This window comes from Ursus americanus, chromosome 25 (genome assembly GCF_024610735.1).
Source record: "Ursus americanus isolate L20-20 chromosome 25, mUrsAme1.1.p, whole genome shotgun sequence".
In the NCBI taxonomy this organism is placed as follows: Eukaryota; Metazoa; Chordata; class Mammalia; order Carnivora; family Ursidae; genus Ursus; species Ursus americanus.
The window spans coordinates 7935694-7952522 of NC_142151.1; the positions used below are offsets into that span (position 1 = coordinate 7935694).

At 45.7% G+C, this 16829-nt stretch overlaps 1 protein-coding gene across 3 annotated transcripts in view; it reads right to left on the minus strand.

Moving 5' to 3' along the window:
• Positions 1-16829, minus strand: part of ANO2 (anoctamin 2) — a 350061-nt gene that overhangs the window by 232929 nt on the left and 100303 nt on the right. For all 3 annotated transcript variants that reach the window (XM_087855561.1, XM_087855560.1, XM_045781339.2), the window contains 3 exons: positions 13165-13316; positions 11023-11077; positions 8499-8550 (listed from right to left, as the gene is read on the minus strand). In XM_087855561.1, coding sequence (XP_087711687.1) covers positions 8499-8550; positions 11023-11077; positions 13165-13316 — 259 coding nt within the window. The remainder of the gene's footprint in view (positions 1-8498; positions 8551-11022; positions 11078-13164; positions 13317-16829) is intronic.

The window sequence follows — 16829 nt, forward strand, 5'->3', positions numbered from 1 at the left end:
CACCTGAAACTAATATAACACTGTATGTTAATTACGCTTCAATTTTTAGAGAGGCATTCCATGACAGGGTGAATTTGCAGGGCCGTGACAGTGGACCTTATATTACATCAATTAAGGAGGCATCATGGGGCTAGGCCGAGTTTCGCTGGGCCAAGATCGCTCACACGCTACCACCACCGTGCAGAACCCAAACTCTCAAATATATTCGGTCTCTGAACACTGTGTGTGCATTAGTTCATAATCCCTCACTTCCACGGGTAAATAAGAGGGAAAGCTTGGGTTACAGAAGAAACCCTCACAATTAAAAGTTAGATCATTACCAAATGCCAATCCACCCATTCTTTTTGATGGTCAGTAACCCTTTCTTTGTCTTCTTATGCTTGCTTTTCCCCTCCTGCCCATCCTTCCACCAAAGGAGGAAAAAAAAAAAAAGGAGACAGAAAATCCAAGGGGCCCTACGGCTGGCTAGGACAAAAAGAGACTGAACACTAAATGTCCATATGACATATGTTAGAAAAATACTAGCAACAATTAAGGTCTTCACAGAGACAACTTGGTTACCTTTGGGTATTTCAGAGAACCAGTGGCCAAATCCCCAGAGGACAGAGCACGCTGCACCATTCTTTCCATTCCCATATGTGAGTAGGTCAAGAAGCCAGTGGCTGCCAGCCCGCGGTCATCTTTATCTAACTTTAAAGAATCATCTGGATAGCTCGTTAAAACTGCAGCCCTTGGAGCCCTGCTCCTGCAGATTCTGATTCAGCAAATCCAGCGTGGGGTCTGGAGACCCAGGGCTTCCAGAGGCACACCAGGGGATTCAGATGCCAACAGAGCGCAACCACACCTGAACAATGCCACCCACGGCCACGGGCGAAGGAGCGATGTAGGAGTGCAATCTTTGTTCCCAACCACCCTAGCCAGTGGTCCTGAATCCTCATCTTCCATTCCACCGTCTACTCCCATGCTCTTTGAGGTCCACAAACATTGAGCAACTCAAGTCCTAGCTATGACCCAGGACCTGCTCATGGTGAATTTATAGGAAAGCCAGTCCCCTCCCTGAGCCCATGGAAAGGAGATCATGTTGCTCCTTTGAATCCAAGTCTAGGAAATGCTGGAGCTGGACTTAGGAGCTTCAAGCACACCGGGGGGGGGGGGTCCTTCTTCATATTACAAGGGGAGAAAGAAATGGGCCCAGAGAGGGAATGTCACCTGACCTACAGTTCTCAATTTTTTCATCCCAGAGCTAAAATGCCACCTGCTTCTCCAGCCTTGTTGGGTATGTGCCTATATTCCTTTGGCTCCTTCTAGATACACTCTCTCCCCTTCTCTATCTGACATGAATGGGCTCCCTTGCTTTCTGGCTTTCTACTGGGTTTGGCAGGTCAGAGGGAGATGGGACCCCCTGACCTCCTCCCTAAACAGCCACCTGCTTCTCTCCGTGTTCTCTCTGTCCATCCATGTTCCTGTAACCTCTCTCTCACCTCATAGATCTACAGCTAGGAACACCTTTATTGCTGCTCATTCCAGGCAACCCCAACTCCCCGTCCACACCTTTGTAAATGGTCTCTCAATAATCCCACCTTAAATTATCCTACTTTGTGTCACTTGTTCCTGTGGGGACCCGGATTCTCTGGAGTGGCTTCTGTCATGTGTTCTGTATTATTTGCTCTCCTTTTGTGTAACTCTCTGGCCACACAGCCACATGGCGACTTACTGCCTCTTCTGCTCAAATGTTACCTCGTATGTAAGCCCCATAAGCGCAGGGATTTGTGTCTGTTGTGTCTGGCTGATTCACTATTCCTTAGTTCTAGAATATGAATGACACATAGTAGGTGCTCAATAAATATCCGCTGAATAAAAGACCTCAGCTTCCACCTCTCTGAGAAACCTTTCCCCGATCCCTCCTACACTGTTGGTGGGAATGCAAGTTGGTACAGCCACTCTGGAAAACAGTGTGGAGGTCCCTTAAAAAGTTAAAAATTGAGCTACCCTATGATCCAGCCATTGCACTACTGGGTATGTACCCCAAAGATACAGACGTAGTGAAGAGAAGGGCCATATGCACCCCAATGTTCGTAGCAGCAATGTCCACAATAGCTAAATTGTGGAAGGAGCCGAGATGCCCTTCAACAGATGACTGGACTAAGAAGTTGTGGTCCATATATACAATGGAATATTACTCAGCAATCAGAAAGAACGAGTTCTCAACATTTGCTACAACATGGACGGCACTGGAGGAGATAATGCTAAGTGAAATAAGTCAAGCAGAGAAAGACAATTATCATATGATTTCTCTCATCTATGGAACATAAGAACTAGGATGATCGGTAGGGGAAGAAAGGGATAAAGAAAGGGGGGGGTAATCAGAAGGGGGAATGAAACATGAGAGACTATGGACTATGAGAAACAAACTGAGGGCTTCAGAGGGGAGGGGGTGGGGGAATGGGATAGACTGGTGATGGGTAGTAAGGAGGGCACGTATTGCATGGTGCACTGGGTGTTATACACAACTAATGAATCATCGAGCCTTACATCGGAAACCGGGGATGTACTGTATGGTGACTAACATAATATAATAAAAAATCATTATTAAAAAAAAAAAAAAAGAAAGAAATCTTTCCCCGAAAACCTCATCCCTTTATTAATTTATTTTATTTTACCAACTAACTTAAAGAGCACTGGAGAGGACCCAGGACACCTGGGTTCTAAACCTGGCTCTACCTCTCTGATCTCGGACGGCCTGTACATATCTCCACCCTGAAATTGGTTAACCTCTGCTGACCCTACTCTGCGTGGTGGTTTCAAGGATCACATGAGAAATGAGTGTAGAAGTGCACTTGTGCAAGGGGTCCTTATAATTCTGGTTACAGTAATACTTTCTGCGTTCAGAGATCTCCTATCTGCTTATATCAGTTCTCACGACAGAGAGCCCAGAAGAAAGAAAAAGTACCCAGATCTCACAAAACCCATTCCCTAATGTTGCATACCACAACCACGGCAGAATCCTTCAGACCCTCCCTCAGTGCATTTTCTCTCTCTCTCCCTTTACCCCGAATTCTCATAAGCTTGTTCTTCCGTCTCCCAGACAGAAAAGCAAAACTGAAAGAGCAGAATTCAGAGAGGGAGGTTACCAGGGTCAAAAATTCAAGATATCAGAGCACATGGGGCAAACAACCCTGACAATACTTGGATGATTCTTAAGGAAATATTTTAAAACTTATGTTCTTAGTGATGATCCTGAATCATCCAAAAAAGGTTAGATATGCTTCTACACAGAGAATGTACCTTGATCTATCCTACATAAGAGAGCAGAGAATAGCATGAGAGATTTCAGAAAAATTTCTGTACAAAAAGACATTGCTGAGGACATCAAGAGCTAAACCACTAAACCATATTCCCTTTCCACTTTGGTTCAAGGTCAAATTTGCAGTCTCACTACAAGAACTACAGGGCCTTATGGTTTGAATGTTTGTATTCTATTTTTCCCCCTAGTTTTGACATTCTATTTTAATTTGTGTTTTCCCTGGTTCTTATTTCTTAATTTATTTATATTATGCTGTTTTATTGTTTTTCTTATAAGCCACCTCAGAAATTTTGTGGAACAAGACAGGAATATAAATAATTCCACACATGCAACTTGTATACAGTTTCATGCTTTGCAAAAGTAGGCACTCAAATAAATGTATTTTCCACAACAAAAAAAAAGTGATAATACTGAATAAATGGGGGTGTTTCTGAATTATTATTATCTTTCATGTATTTTCCATCTTCGATTCTAATCCTTCTTATTTTTGCTATCTTCTAATTCCCTTCGTAACTGGGTACACTGGCAAAGGGAATAAAGCTTTGTAAACTGGCCGTAGTAATAACAATATTAAAGGTAATTCCCAGGCTGAAGGATCAATAAAAATACCTTGGAAAACAATGCCAAGCACTGTCCTGTTCTCCCTTTTTCTCTTCTTTTTATGAGGCAACAATCCTCTGGAGGAATCTAAGTCAATTCTAGCCATTTGTGCTTCTCTATAAAACCGGAGAGAAGGGCAATAAAATCAAATTTACCCATGGCTCAAAAGGCCATGTTATCTTGAGTCCTCTGAGTGTCATTACATTCTTGTTTTCCTGGTCTTCTAAGTAACATGGTACATTTGCGAAAGAGCTTAGGGGGAACTTGACTTTCCTAGACAGAAGACAAACAACTTGAAAATCAGCCTCCGGGTTCTCTTCCACTGGGAATCAGAGAATTTCAGTCATATGTCCCTTGTTACAAACCCAGTAATTCATTGGCAGCTACTGTTGAACTAACAGAATTTTGGGTGGGGGTTAGGGCTTCAATGTATGGATTTGGGGTTGGGGGGAGACACAAACATTAAGTCCATAACAATATGTAACTATTAAGGGGTTTGGATTTTATCTAAGCCAAATGTGGATCTATTTTACCATTTCAAGCAGACCAGTGCAATGATCAGATTTGCATTTTAAAAAGCTCATACAGGCTGTCTGTTATGGCATGGGTTAAAAATGGGCAAAACTGGGGCTAAGAAGACCTTTTAGTGGTTGGGATAATAAACTCAGGTAGAAAACAAAATGCAGCTGATGGAGAGTAGGGTAATGGCTGTAAAGAGTCAAATCGTACCTATTTCAGACACGTGCGCGAGATCAACCCAACAGCACTTTGTTATAGTTCCTGGCTTTAGAAATTAAGAACCAGAGTTCACTGAAGTTCGGGGTACATGGATGGGAGCTGTGTTGTCCCCCCAAAAGGAAATCTGTTATTTTGTTGTTGTTGTTTACACTGTGGCTGAGGTTCTTTCAGAGCACCTGCATGAAGATATCTAGTGTATAGTCAGGCATTTAGTTCTGAGACTCTAGAGAAAACATCATTCACTTGATTTATATAATGCCCATGCTTTTAAAGCACAGAAATCAACAATGGGGTTTTAAAATTTATTGTACAATGAGTCGCATACTTAAGGTTTAACTTACATTAGAATGGCACTAAGGAAGAGGCTTTACGATGTGCTAGCATCAGTTTTCCTTCATTTTTTTCATCATTTTATAAGTGCAGGAAAACTGAGGCTAATGGACACAACACAGCCGACTAAAATCTAACTGAATTTAACGGAGACAGAACTTGAACTCATTTCTCCATGTTTCCCTGCCAAGGCCCCTGCTGAGATCCTACCTTGGTGTTGACCTCAGGCTCAACGCATATCAAAAGAAGGTAGGCTCTCCCTTACTATTCAAGCGCCTATAAATTGGTGGCCAGATCACTATTGCTTCTGCAGTAACAGACTTTAAAGACTCAACCTAATTCCGCCCCTTGTTCACAGCATCCCAAAGAGAGTGAAAATAGGATTTGGAGCGAAGAAACCCAAGTTCTAGACCCAATTCTGACACTGTGATTCAGTATGTGACCTGGGAACAAGTCATGTGTCCTCTCTGTCCCCGTTTGTAGAATTACTGACATGCCAACTTTCTCCTGAGCTACAAAGTGAATATTAGATAATTTACCTTGATACTTAGACACATACAGAGAAGTTAATTACTTCCACCTCTGTGTTCCCTCTGCACTCTGGACATGTCTCTATAGTTGTACCTAGCAGATTATCTCATAATTATTTGTTTATATGTCTGTCTGCATGGCAAGACTAAGAGCCCCTCAAGACTAGAAATTAGGTCAAATTCATCTTGGCATCTCTCTGTTTCTATAACATCACTTGATACACAGAAGGTGCTCAATAAATGTTTTCTGAATGTCAAAAAAGGAAGAAATTTTTGAAAGCTACTCAACAGCAACAAAATTCTTAAGATGTTTGATTTGAGACATCACCAAAAAACTCAGATCCTCAAAGGAAAAAAAACCTTCAGTTGTAAAGCAGAGGGTCCCTAAGGCCTTTCAACAACCAAGAGACTGTCTCTCAAAATAAACTTCAGTTTTTAAGGATTTTCCAGTTTACAAAACAAACAGTTCTGTACTTAACCTTCTCAAAAACTCTGCAAGATAGATGTTATTATCCCCACTTGACATTAAGGGAAACCGAGCTGCAGAGAAGTTAAGCCATTTGTCCATGGACACAATTACCAGCAACTGCGTGGGCTAACAGGCTAGGCATATTTAATTAATTCACTGAACCAAACTGACAGAGTAGAATGTGAAAGAGACAGCTAGGTGCACTGGGGCATCAAAGATGATTCAGACATACCTCAAGGACTGTTTGGGAGTCTAAGCCACGGACATAGAGATCATCAAGAAAGACATGGAGTTTGGTGGGAATGCCAAGGAGAGGACATTGGGAGAACCTGTGAGACAGCCATGTCTGGTCTGGGAGGGGCATGGGGGAGATGGAGGGAGGACATTCAGGTGAAGGGAACTGTGTGAGCAAATAAAGAGAAGACCGTGGTCAGGTCAACAGGAAGAGAAGTGGGAGACAGAGGGAATCCAACAGAAATGGATACATGATACACTGATTTTAAGGTTCTGACGAACATGTCAGCGGAGGTATCCATCTGGCAGTTGGAAACATGGGGCTGGAACTGGTGAGAAAAGAGGGAAATAGAAACACATGGTTGCCAGGGGCGCCTGGGTGGCTCGGTCAGTTAAGCGTTTGACTCTTGGTTTAGGCTCAGGTCATGATCTCAGGGTTGTGGGATCCAACCAGCAGCAGGCTCCACACTTGGCAGGGAGTCTACTTGAGATTCTCTCCCTCCCTCTTCCTCTGCCCCTCCCCCCCAAGCACACTCTCTCATGTTCTTTCTCTCTTTCAAATAAATAAATCCTAAAAAAAAAAAAAAAAGAAAGAATGAAATCCATGGTTGCTAGTCATCTGTATAGAGAGAAAGTAAGGAGGCCATGGGAATATGGGGAAGAAAAGGTCTGAAATCTAGGAGAAAGAAGAAGAACCAAAGAAAGTGTGGTCCATGAGGCAGAAACAGAACGGCAGCAGATTAGCAGAGCAGTAGCACCTCCCTGGATATCAGCTCTCAGAAGATGGAGAATGGTATAGAAGATTTGGAAAGATGTAGGAGGTTAAGAAAGATGAAGACTAAGGAAAAGACCATGAAATGTGGAAAGTAGGAAGTCACCTATGACATCTGAGGGAGCAGGTTTGGTCCAATTGGGGATGGTGTGACATGATAAAAGGCAGATTAATGGAACTGAGGAATGAACTGGTCAAGAAGTAAGAGAAATTCAGGAATTCTGATAGAAGCCATGAGAAAATATAAAATACATTCTAAGATCTCTTGACTCCTCTGGTTGTCCTTATAACCAAGGACAAATGGCTGCTCCAAGTGAGGGCTTCAATCTGTTCCACAGAATCGAGCTGGGCTAATTAATTAACCTCCCTCATTCATGCCCTGGCCTCATCAGCACCATGGTCCAGGCAAATAACATCACACAGAAGACTTAACTTTTAAAAATTGGAGTGTTATTTGTAATTCTGTAGCAAGATGAATACATGAAAGCAAACAGTCATACATATTTCACCCCCGTGAGAAGTTCTCTCCTACACTAAAAGCACTATCACTATATAAAACCCTTTCTGGTTCCTTCTTCAGTACCATTTTCTTGGTAGTGTGGCAGCTTATGAGCCCGCCCTCCAACTCTCCAATATTAGCCATTATTATCAGTAGCACTGTTATTATTCTTTGGCTTTAGGGACTACATAATTCACTAGACTTGCCTCTCAATGACTTTGGACACTTTGTAACTCAAAGTTGCCTCAAAAGCCAAAGATTTGCCACCCCAGAGTGTATTCTGAAGGAATTCCTCTCAACGAAATTCTGAGTGATGGTAGCACCTTTGGCAATCGCTCGGCCTGTGGAGTGGTTCCTGTAGAAAGGCCACGTGCTTGAGCTTATAAGCGCCCGTGTTTACCTCAGCCATTATGTGTGTCTTCTGTAAAGTCCGCCAACATCAGTTGGTCTGCCGTATGGGCCCCCAAATGCTGACACTCCTGCTGCAAAGACTAGTATCCTCAAATTTCAAAAACAAAGCCCTAGGGGAACAGATTCAGCCACATTCCCGTGAGAGGAATGCTGAGCTCCGGAGCCACGTTCTGACTAACGTGTGGCCTCGGACAAGTCACTCACCCTGTGGGAGGCCAGCTCTCTCACAGAGAAAGGAGGAACCTGCACTAAAGGGCCTGTGAGATACCTTTCTTCTTAAAAAAGAAGTAAATAAACAACACTTGCCATGTTTGGGTGATTATTAAGCACTTTCAGAGACTGTGGAGACAGGGATGAAGGTCTGGGAGAAGTTACAACAATCTGAGAGCACCCGGCCCCCAAGAAATGGGGCGCTGCTTCTCCTGGAGAGCAAGCAGGACTTCCAGCCCTGAGTGAAAGCAGCCTCCCCTCCTCTGTGGGGGGGCGTTTGTTTGTTTTGTTCTTTGCTGTCCGACACTGCCCCCTACAGGGAGCCGCTGAAAGGACAGCTCTGGCCGCCTGGGCAGCGCATCAGCACCCCTGGGCCCAGGGGCAGGGGAGCAGGTCCTTACCCATCGTGTTGTTGGCTCGAGAACAGGCTGTGCGCTTCAGGATCTCGTGCACCTAAAACGGACAACAGCAGGGCTGTGAGCACCGTGACCGTGTGTGTCATCACACGAGGGGGTGGGCAGTGGACCAGGCAGCTGGACCTGCTTCCAGGGAGGCGGAAACCAAGCATGTGCCAAGCTCGTGCCCGGCCTGTCAAACGTATTCAAACTTGACTGCTTTGAGGAAACAAAGAATCTAAGCCCCTCACACACACTCCCCCCTTGGCCCCACCCTGAAAAAATAAAGAAAGGCTATAAATTGACTACAGTTACAGGAGGTAAGGAAAACACAGCAGGGAGCCCAGACCCACATGCCTCTGGAGGGCTAGGGAGGAAGTGCCTGGGCCAGCCTGTCAGGGAAGGGGAAGACGAGACTGTCCTCTCCCTGAGTCGTGCCACGCTGGAGAAAGCTCAGGACAAGGAGGCCACCAAATCTGCCTCCAGGGCTGGCTCCTAGCCAAGGGTCCTGAGCAAGCTCTCCATGAACCCTGCTGGTCCATGGCCTTCTCTGTAATGGAGCTGACTCGCAGAGCTACTTTAAGAAACCATGAACGTGCTTGGCAAACTAAAAAAGGGCCACCTACATCTTGCTCATTGTTACTATTATTTCTCTGGCTTTTCCCTAAGTCCTCATCTTGTCTCCCCAGTCAGACAATTCCTCAGGACTCCACAGCTCAGAGCACTCCCGGGGCACACGGCAGGCCGCCAGCTTAATGGCCACGGCATGCCTCAACCAGCCAACAAAGCCCTGGACATGAGGCTTGTAGAGGACTGTCTCTCACCTGTAAGGGAGGGCAGCTGAGTCCTCCCTGCAGAGGAAACAGGGACACAAGTAAACCTGCTGGCCTATTAGTGCCTTCCAATGGGTCCCAAGCCTGCACCAGGCTATAAAGAGATGCCCAGCAAGGCAGTCTGCTCTGGGACAAATAGTTAGGGTGCTTAGTCACCCACAAGGAAGGGACATGGGGATGACATTTTCAGTTGTGAACAAGGTCCTCAGGACAAAAGTCCAGGGCAGAGTAGACCCCAAGACAAAACTCTAAGGCTCTTTTCTCCCCCTTCTCACTATGTGGGATGGACCGGAGAAAGGGAGAAGCTTCCAGAACGAGAGCTGAATGAGAGAAGTGTGCTCCTCCATCATCATTCACACTCCCATCTTCCAGCCATAGACCTAGAGGGAGTGGAAATAAATAGCTTCCAGCAGTATGGGGCCCAAGAATGTTTAATTCACTTATAATACCATGCAGTAATTCAACAGCAATAATAATTAGGAACAGCATTTATATGGCATTGTACTATTTTACAAGCACTTTGCAATTATTTGGTAATCTCCACAACACCCTATAACTCCCCCCATAGACATGAGACCCAAGCCACAAGGAGGTTTAAACAGCTTGTAATAGCATCAACCAAAAAAACAGGAAGTGTATGCCTTTTTCTATAGGATGATGAAATCATGTGCCCATTTTAAATCTTCCTAAAACACGAGGCTAAGGGACCTGAGGTGTTTCCTTGCCCAAGCAAAGAGTCGAGGCCATGTTTTCAGCGTGCCCTGGAAATGTTCTGTAGCTTCCTCTAATCACCTGTCTTTTCTTCATCCTTATCACCCTACTGACTTGGAAGTCCTTCTAGATATCTAATCCTCACTCCTCCTCTGTGGAAACTTAAGTTCTTCCCTAGGAATCAATGGAAACACACTGCCATGTTCCCACTGTGGCATGAATAAGTGTGCAGCATTCTTTGGGCCCCCCGTTTTCTCCTCTGTCCTTAGACTGAATGCTCTCTAGGCGGAGAGAGAATAAACGGACCAGAGAATGGAGACAGGCCACAACTCAGACAGGGGCCACAAGGGCACAGGCCATATACAGATTTTCATCAGAATCAATCATCCTGCAAAACTCAAAAACTTGATTTCAAAGGGAAAAAAAAATGTAGAGGAACAGCTACAGTCATGAATTTTGGCTTTCTATTGAATGGGCTGGTAATTTTATTCTTGGACAAACTGGCTCGTTCCAGCATCCCCTATGATATAAATGCACAAAACTCCTCTGAGAGGAAAAGAAACACAGTAGCTCAGCGATGGTCCTCAGTCAGACACTAATGATCTGTATGAATTTTTTTAATCCATTGATTGTTTCTCACAGCCTCGGTTTCCCCAACTGTAAAGCAAGGGGGGTGGGATCACCTGATTAGCTGAATGTCCCCACCAACTGTCACATTTCCCGTTTTTGTGATTCCAAGACGGGCCTAGGTGGAGAATCCTAAAGAGAAGGCACTTCTCTCAACCTGTGAGTGAGGGCAGTGGCTTGCTATGCCTTTTGCAAGGAAAGATCCCAAAGCTCCTGTACACGCCTCTCGGTTGCTAGGCAACACCAAGCAAATGACAAGGGGAGGTAGCAGGGAGAGCAGGAAAACGCCTGCCACTCTGGGTACCCAGCCTTCGCCCCACTCCCACAGCCCACCACCCCTGGTTGACCTGCGTACTTACAATGCGGCTGCGGGTGGCATTATCAAAGAAGGTGTCCTTGTCCTGGATGTTGTACCTGGAGACACCAAGAAAACAGAAGGTCGACTCATTTCATGACCCTGGTCCTGAGACCACTGTCACCCCAGGCCCAGAGCAAACCTTCAGAAAGCAACACAGCAAGATGTGTAAGACACACATATTCACGCATGCTCACGCACACAATGTTTGCTTTTCTTGATGCAGTAATTCTGAGAGTTAATCATAGGAACGTATCCTAGGAAATATAAATTCAATAGAAGACAAAAGTTCCATACATAAAAATGTGCATTACAAAGTTACTTGTAATAAGGATTATGGACATAAACTGTGATTCCAAAATCGATAGGATGGATGATCATGCAGTCACTGAAAATTATAATTAGGAGAAATCCATGAAGAGAAAATTCTAGACTGTGATAGCAAGTTTTAAACATAAGAGTTTCATAAGAAGTTTTAAACATAAAAGTATGAGAAGTTTTAAACACAAAAGTATGTAGAAAGGATTTCTGTGCACGAACAAAGACAGTAAAAAATATAACCACCACCAAAAAGGGTACAGTTTCCAGGTGCTGGGATGGTAACTCTTTGTTTTTCAAACTTTCATTTAATGTTGTCACTATTATCACACCAATCAGCTACCAAACTCCTAATTATGCAAGACCTGTGTCTGTTCTAAACTTCAAATTGTGACCTTTCACTAAAAAGAGCACTTGCCTAGAGCGGACTGTGCTCCAGGCACTGAGCTAGAGGACACCCAGATGCCTGGAATATGCTCCCAGCCACCCCCCACCCCGGGAGCCCCGTTACATGGGGGGAGGGGGGGTCTCCTAGCAACAGATGAAGAGCAGAACATGGTAGCACGTAGACCACTGCTAGGAAAACTCAGAGGACGGGGAGCATCTTTGGGGTGGGAAGAACAGAAGATTCTTCCAGATGGTGTTTAGGAACTGGATTTGAAGGGTCCCAGGCCCTGAATGAACAGGAGATGCATGGCAGGGGGGCAGCTCAGATGCCAGCGCTGGCCTGAAGGCAGGCCCAGGGAAGGGGAAGCATGGAAGAAGCACAGAGCACAAAAAGAACAGCAGGCCAGGGGTCAATGTGCCAGTCCCAGTTCAGACACTTCATGCTGTGTGACCTCGAACAGCCCCTGGGTCTTGGTTTCCTCTAAGAGACAGACAGTTACATCTGAATTGCCACCTCATGAGGGGAGGTGATATTGTGACTTAAATACATCTTTTGGTCTTCATCCCGGGCTCCTGACTCATAGCTCCCCAAACCCTTGGAATTCCCTGAGCAACAAGAGTAATGGGAGCATCTTTTTTTCATAATATTTGGTCTCCTGTCCTTAGTTCCTGAAACCCCTTCAGAGCCACAAGGGCAAGATGGGTGGCTTGTTATTTGTAACAAGCCCCTTTCCACCACAACTGACCTTGTATCAGTGAGGTGACTTTTGGAAATCTCCTAAAGATGGACAGGGGGCAGCTGGTTGCCAGGGGAACCAACCATGAATAGAGAGTTGGAACTTTCTGTCCCACCCCTGATTTCCAGGGAGAGGAGAGGAGCTGAAGGTTGGATCAATCTCCAATGGCCCATGATTTAATCAATCATGCCTACCTAACAAAGCCTCTATAAAAACCCAAAAGGAGGGGCACCTGGGTGGCTCAGTGGGTTAAGCGTCTGCCTTTGGCTCAGGTCATGATCTCAGGGTCCTGGGATCAAGCCCCTCATTGGGCTCCTTACAATAATGTTGAAAACCTATTAGACTAGGAACTGGGTGGAATGGTTTCCCCACAGAAGGGAAACCGGTATCTGACCACTTTCTCACAGAACCCCGAGGTTTATGGCTGTGTGCTCCATGACTGGCCATCCATCGTGCCAAAGGACTGAAATGGCAGGTGTCCCCACAAGCCACCGGGCAAATGTGGGGGAGCTCTTTGGGGGTAGTCTCACTTAGGGAAGGGGATTCAGGAAGCGGATCCAGGGAACACCTGGCCATGAGAGCATGCCCCCTCCCCTATCTCCCAGGCACTGGGGCACTCGCTGTGGGAGCCGAGGGCTCAGAGTGCTGTTTGATTCCCCTTCCCGTCCCCGCCCACATCCCTACCCCACAGCACCCATACTCACAGGTACATCTTCTCCCTGGAGAATGGGTAGGAGAGGTTTTTCATCTTGTTGTTACTGTGCTCCGGAACTCTGGGTTTCAGGGGTGAGCTCAGCTTCTGCAGAAGCTCATTGAACTTCTTTGCAATGCTGCCTTCCGATTTGATCTCATACATCTAGGAAAGGCAAAACCACAGGCCTAGAAAGGAGGTCACATCCAACCGAGAGAAGAGTGACTCACAACGACAGCTGCACAGGGCACCGAACCGGGGGGGGGGGTACTCTGGAAAGAGGGAGAAACTGGCAGAAGCAAGCGGAGCCCTTCCTCCCCCCCACCCCCCACTGCTTTCACAGGGCATGGGCTCTGGAACCCTCTCAGTCATCTGTGTGAATGGAGGAGGGAACCAGTGCAGAGAAACCAGCGAGGAGGCCCAATCTGCCACATGACTTCCTTAGATCATCTGAAGAGAAACAGAAGGCCTACTATGTGAGTCGCCATACTAAGTGCTCTACACAACTTAGCTCAATGCACACAGCAACCCAGCTAAGCAAACACTACTACTCTCATAGCATGATGAGGAAATTAATTCAGAAAGGGGTGACGCGTCAAGAAAGGTCACACAGATAGGAACTGAGCGACGGCATGGATCTACCTCACGTCAGCCGAATCGAAGTCTGCACTCTGCAGCTACGCCATGCCCCTACGCAATCCCCCACATCCCTGTCTTTGCGTGCTCCTCCTAGGAAATCGCTGATGAATGGGTCTGCCTTCAAAGTATGACCCCTCTGACGAGTACCCGCCTTGAGTAGGGCATAGGGTAGCAAGATCATTGTTGCTATTTATAGCACACTAGCTTCTTACAGTGCAGTGGGCACTTCTGCAGACACTGTAGCTCTTGGTCTTCCTCGCTTATAGATGTAGTCACTGAGACATGGAGGCTGTACTTCTCATAGCAACGCTGCGATGGGTTAAAGATGGCCGCAAATGTTATACACAAATTTCCCTCTCGAGAGGTGCTGTTCTGTTCCCACCCCCTTAAATCTGAGTGGGCTCTTAGCTGCTTAACCAGCACAGCAGAAGGGATACCGTGCCAGCTGCATCCTTTAGAAGATGGGCAGCTCTGCTTTGGTCGACCTTGGTCTCTGGAAGCCCAGGGCCTCTAGGAGAAAGTCCATGGGGAGGTAAGAGGAGTCAGAAAGACAAAGGACTTAGGCTGATCCCAGCCTATCAGCTGCCTGGACATGCATCAGGCCTATGAGGGAAGTTTTCTTGGACCCTCCTGTCCAGTTCAACCCCCAGCTAAAGTCCACCAAGTGACCCAACTCGATACCCCATGGAGCAGATGAAAGCCCCAGCCCAGCTCTGCTCATGTTCCTGACCAAAAACTCATGAGAAAGAAAAAAGTGACTGTGTTGCCAGCTACTAAGTATGGGCTAACTTGTCATGCTGCAAAAGGAGATCAGAACGAGAGCCAACAGCCAGATCTTCCAGCTTGAAAGCCGATTTTCTTCTCTATCCCGATATCCCTCCAGGGGCTTAAATCTAGAGAGGCAGCAGAACAGGTATGAAATACAAGACAGACAGAGATAAATGCCACAAAAGTCATACAAAGTATTTAGGGTTCAAAAAAGGAGACAGGACATCCAGTTGGTGAATCAGGAAAATGTTTCATCCAGGGAGCAGCACTTGTGTTGGGCTCTCACAGAAAGGTGACTTTCTTTCGTTATCATTCTGTTCTTTAATAAAATAATAAGTTGGGGGAGGGGAAGAACTTCCCCCATCTAACAACTGAAACACAACTGAGGTTTACTCATTCAAAATTTTTGATGCATTTTGATTTTATTTCAATTCCAAACTTAACACCATCCTAGTAAAAAATAAACCAAAATCATGAAAGCATGCTAACTAAGTGTGAGCAGTTCCCTTTCATTTCCAGCCCAATACCTCCCTCCTTTCCAGAAATCTCTATTAACAATTTGAAGTACGTTTCATCCCCCTTTCAATATACATTCCTTTCCAAACACAACTATGATCATATTTCACATATTGTTCTACCATTTGCCTGTTCCACTTAGCAATATATCACAGATATATTACCTTTCCAGGCCAGTTCACATACAAATACCTTAATGAATGCGTAATATTACACAGCAGACGTGAATGCTAATTGGTTTAGTCATTTCCCTAGTGATGGGCACTTATTTTATTTTCTATACATGTGTTATCTTGTTTGATACTTCTATTAACATTACCTTATAAATAGTTTGAATGAATACGGCTGGAAGAGATGCAGGAAAAGACATTCTAGGCAAACAAAAAGGTAGAAAAGTTCAAGCTGCATTGAAGAAGGGTTTAAATGGCCCGGTTTCTTTGCAGCACGCTGACAGTGTAAACCAGCTAGTAACTGCCGAAGCATCTGAACGCCCTGGCAAAGCCCGTGTTCCTGACTGCTCTACCCTACTGCTTCATTTGCTAAAATCTGAGTTATCTTGGGGGAAAAACACTGTGCAACTTTTAACAATGCCTCTATTGTCATTAAGTTCCTCACCATCCTGTCAAATGTCTCCTTCACGCACACTGGTCACCGTAAGGCAAAGTGTTCACCCCTCAGGAACCCTTGGGCCTAGAGGGCGGGGGAGGAGGGAGGGCAGAAAGACAACGCCCTCATGGGTTCCCGGCACACATCTCCCATGTCATCTCAGAGGGCAGGTGCTGACCAGGCCCGTGCCCTGCACTGAGACAGCAATGCGTTCATTATACCCACCACCATGTGCCTTTCAATGGCATGTGCGTGGAAATTGAGGCTTCAGAACAGGAGGGAAGATGATGGACTCTGCCTTCTAGATGCCCTGGAATGACAGACTTGGACCCACCAGGGTATTTCTTCTTTGTCCACTTCTCCTCACGTCCACCTCTACTTTCCTAGTCGGGGAAGCCTTCAACTACTGCAGTAACTGGTCTCCCCACATCTTCTGCTTTGACTTAGCAGGTTTGTCACAGAAATTCAAGATGTCCGGTTAAACTTGAATTTCAGATAAACAGTGAACCATTTTTTAGCGTAAGTACAGTCCCATGCTGTACTTGGGACACATTTAGACTAAAAAGGTATTCATTGTTTATCTGAAATTTCAGTTTAACAGGCATCCTGTATTTCACCTGGCAACCTTACTCTTGTCCACCTCTCATTCACTCTCCGCATTGGAGCCAGAGTGATGATTCTGAGGCAAGAATTGATCATATCTCCTCCCTGTAAAAAAGCCTTCAACAGTTACATTGTTCTAATGATAAAGAGCAAGGTTCTTAACACAGCCCATGTCTTCACACAAAGGTCTTCACACAGACCCTGTAAGAGTCTTCACGCTTCCCTGTCCCCATAGTCCCTTGCTCACTGCACCCAACCGCTGACCCTCTTGCAGTTTTCCCAACGTGCTGAGCACTCGACACGCTTCACCTCCTCCCTGCCCCCGCCCCAACTCTGTTCACACTTGGTGCCCCCTCAAAAGTCCCTTCCTGAGGAAATTCCTTCCTGGCTTCCAGACAAGGTCAAGTCCCATCTTCACAGTATTTCATGGGCCCAAAGTCCTCTCCTTCACAGCACTTACTGCAGTTATAATTTCACATTTATTCGAGAGATTATTGGATTAATGTCTGGCTGAACCATGATCTCCGTGAAGGCAGCATACTGTCC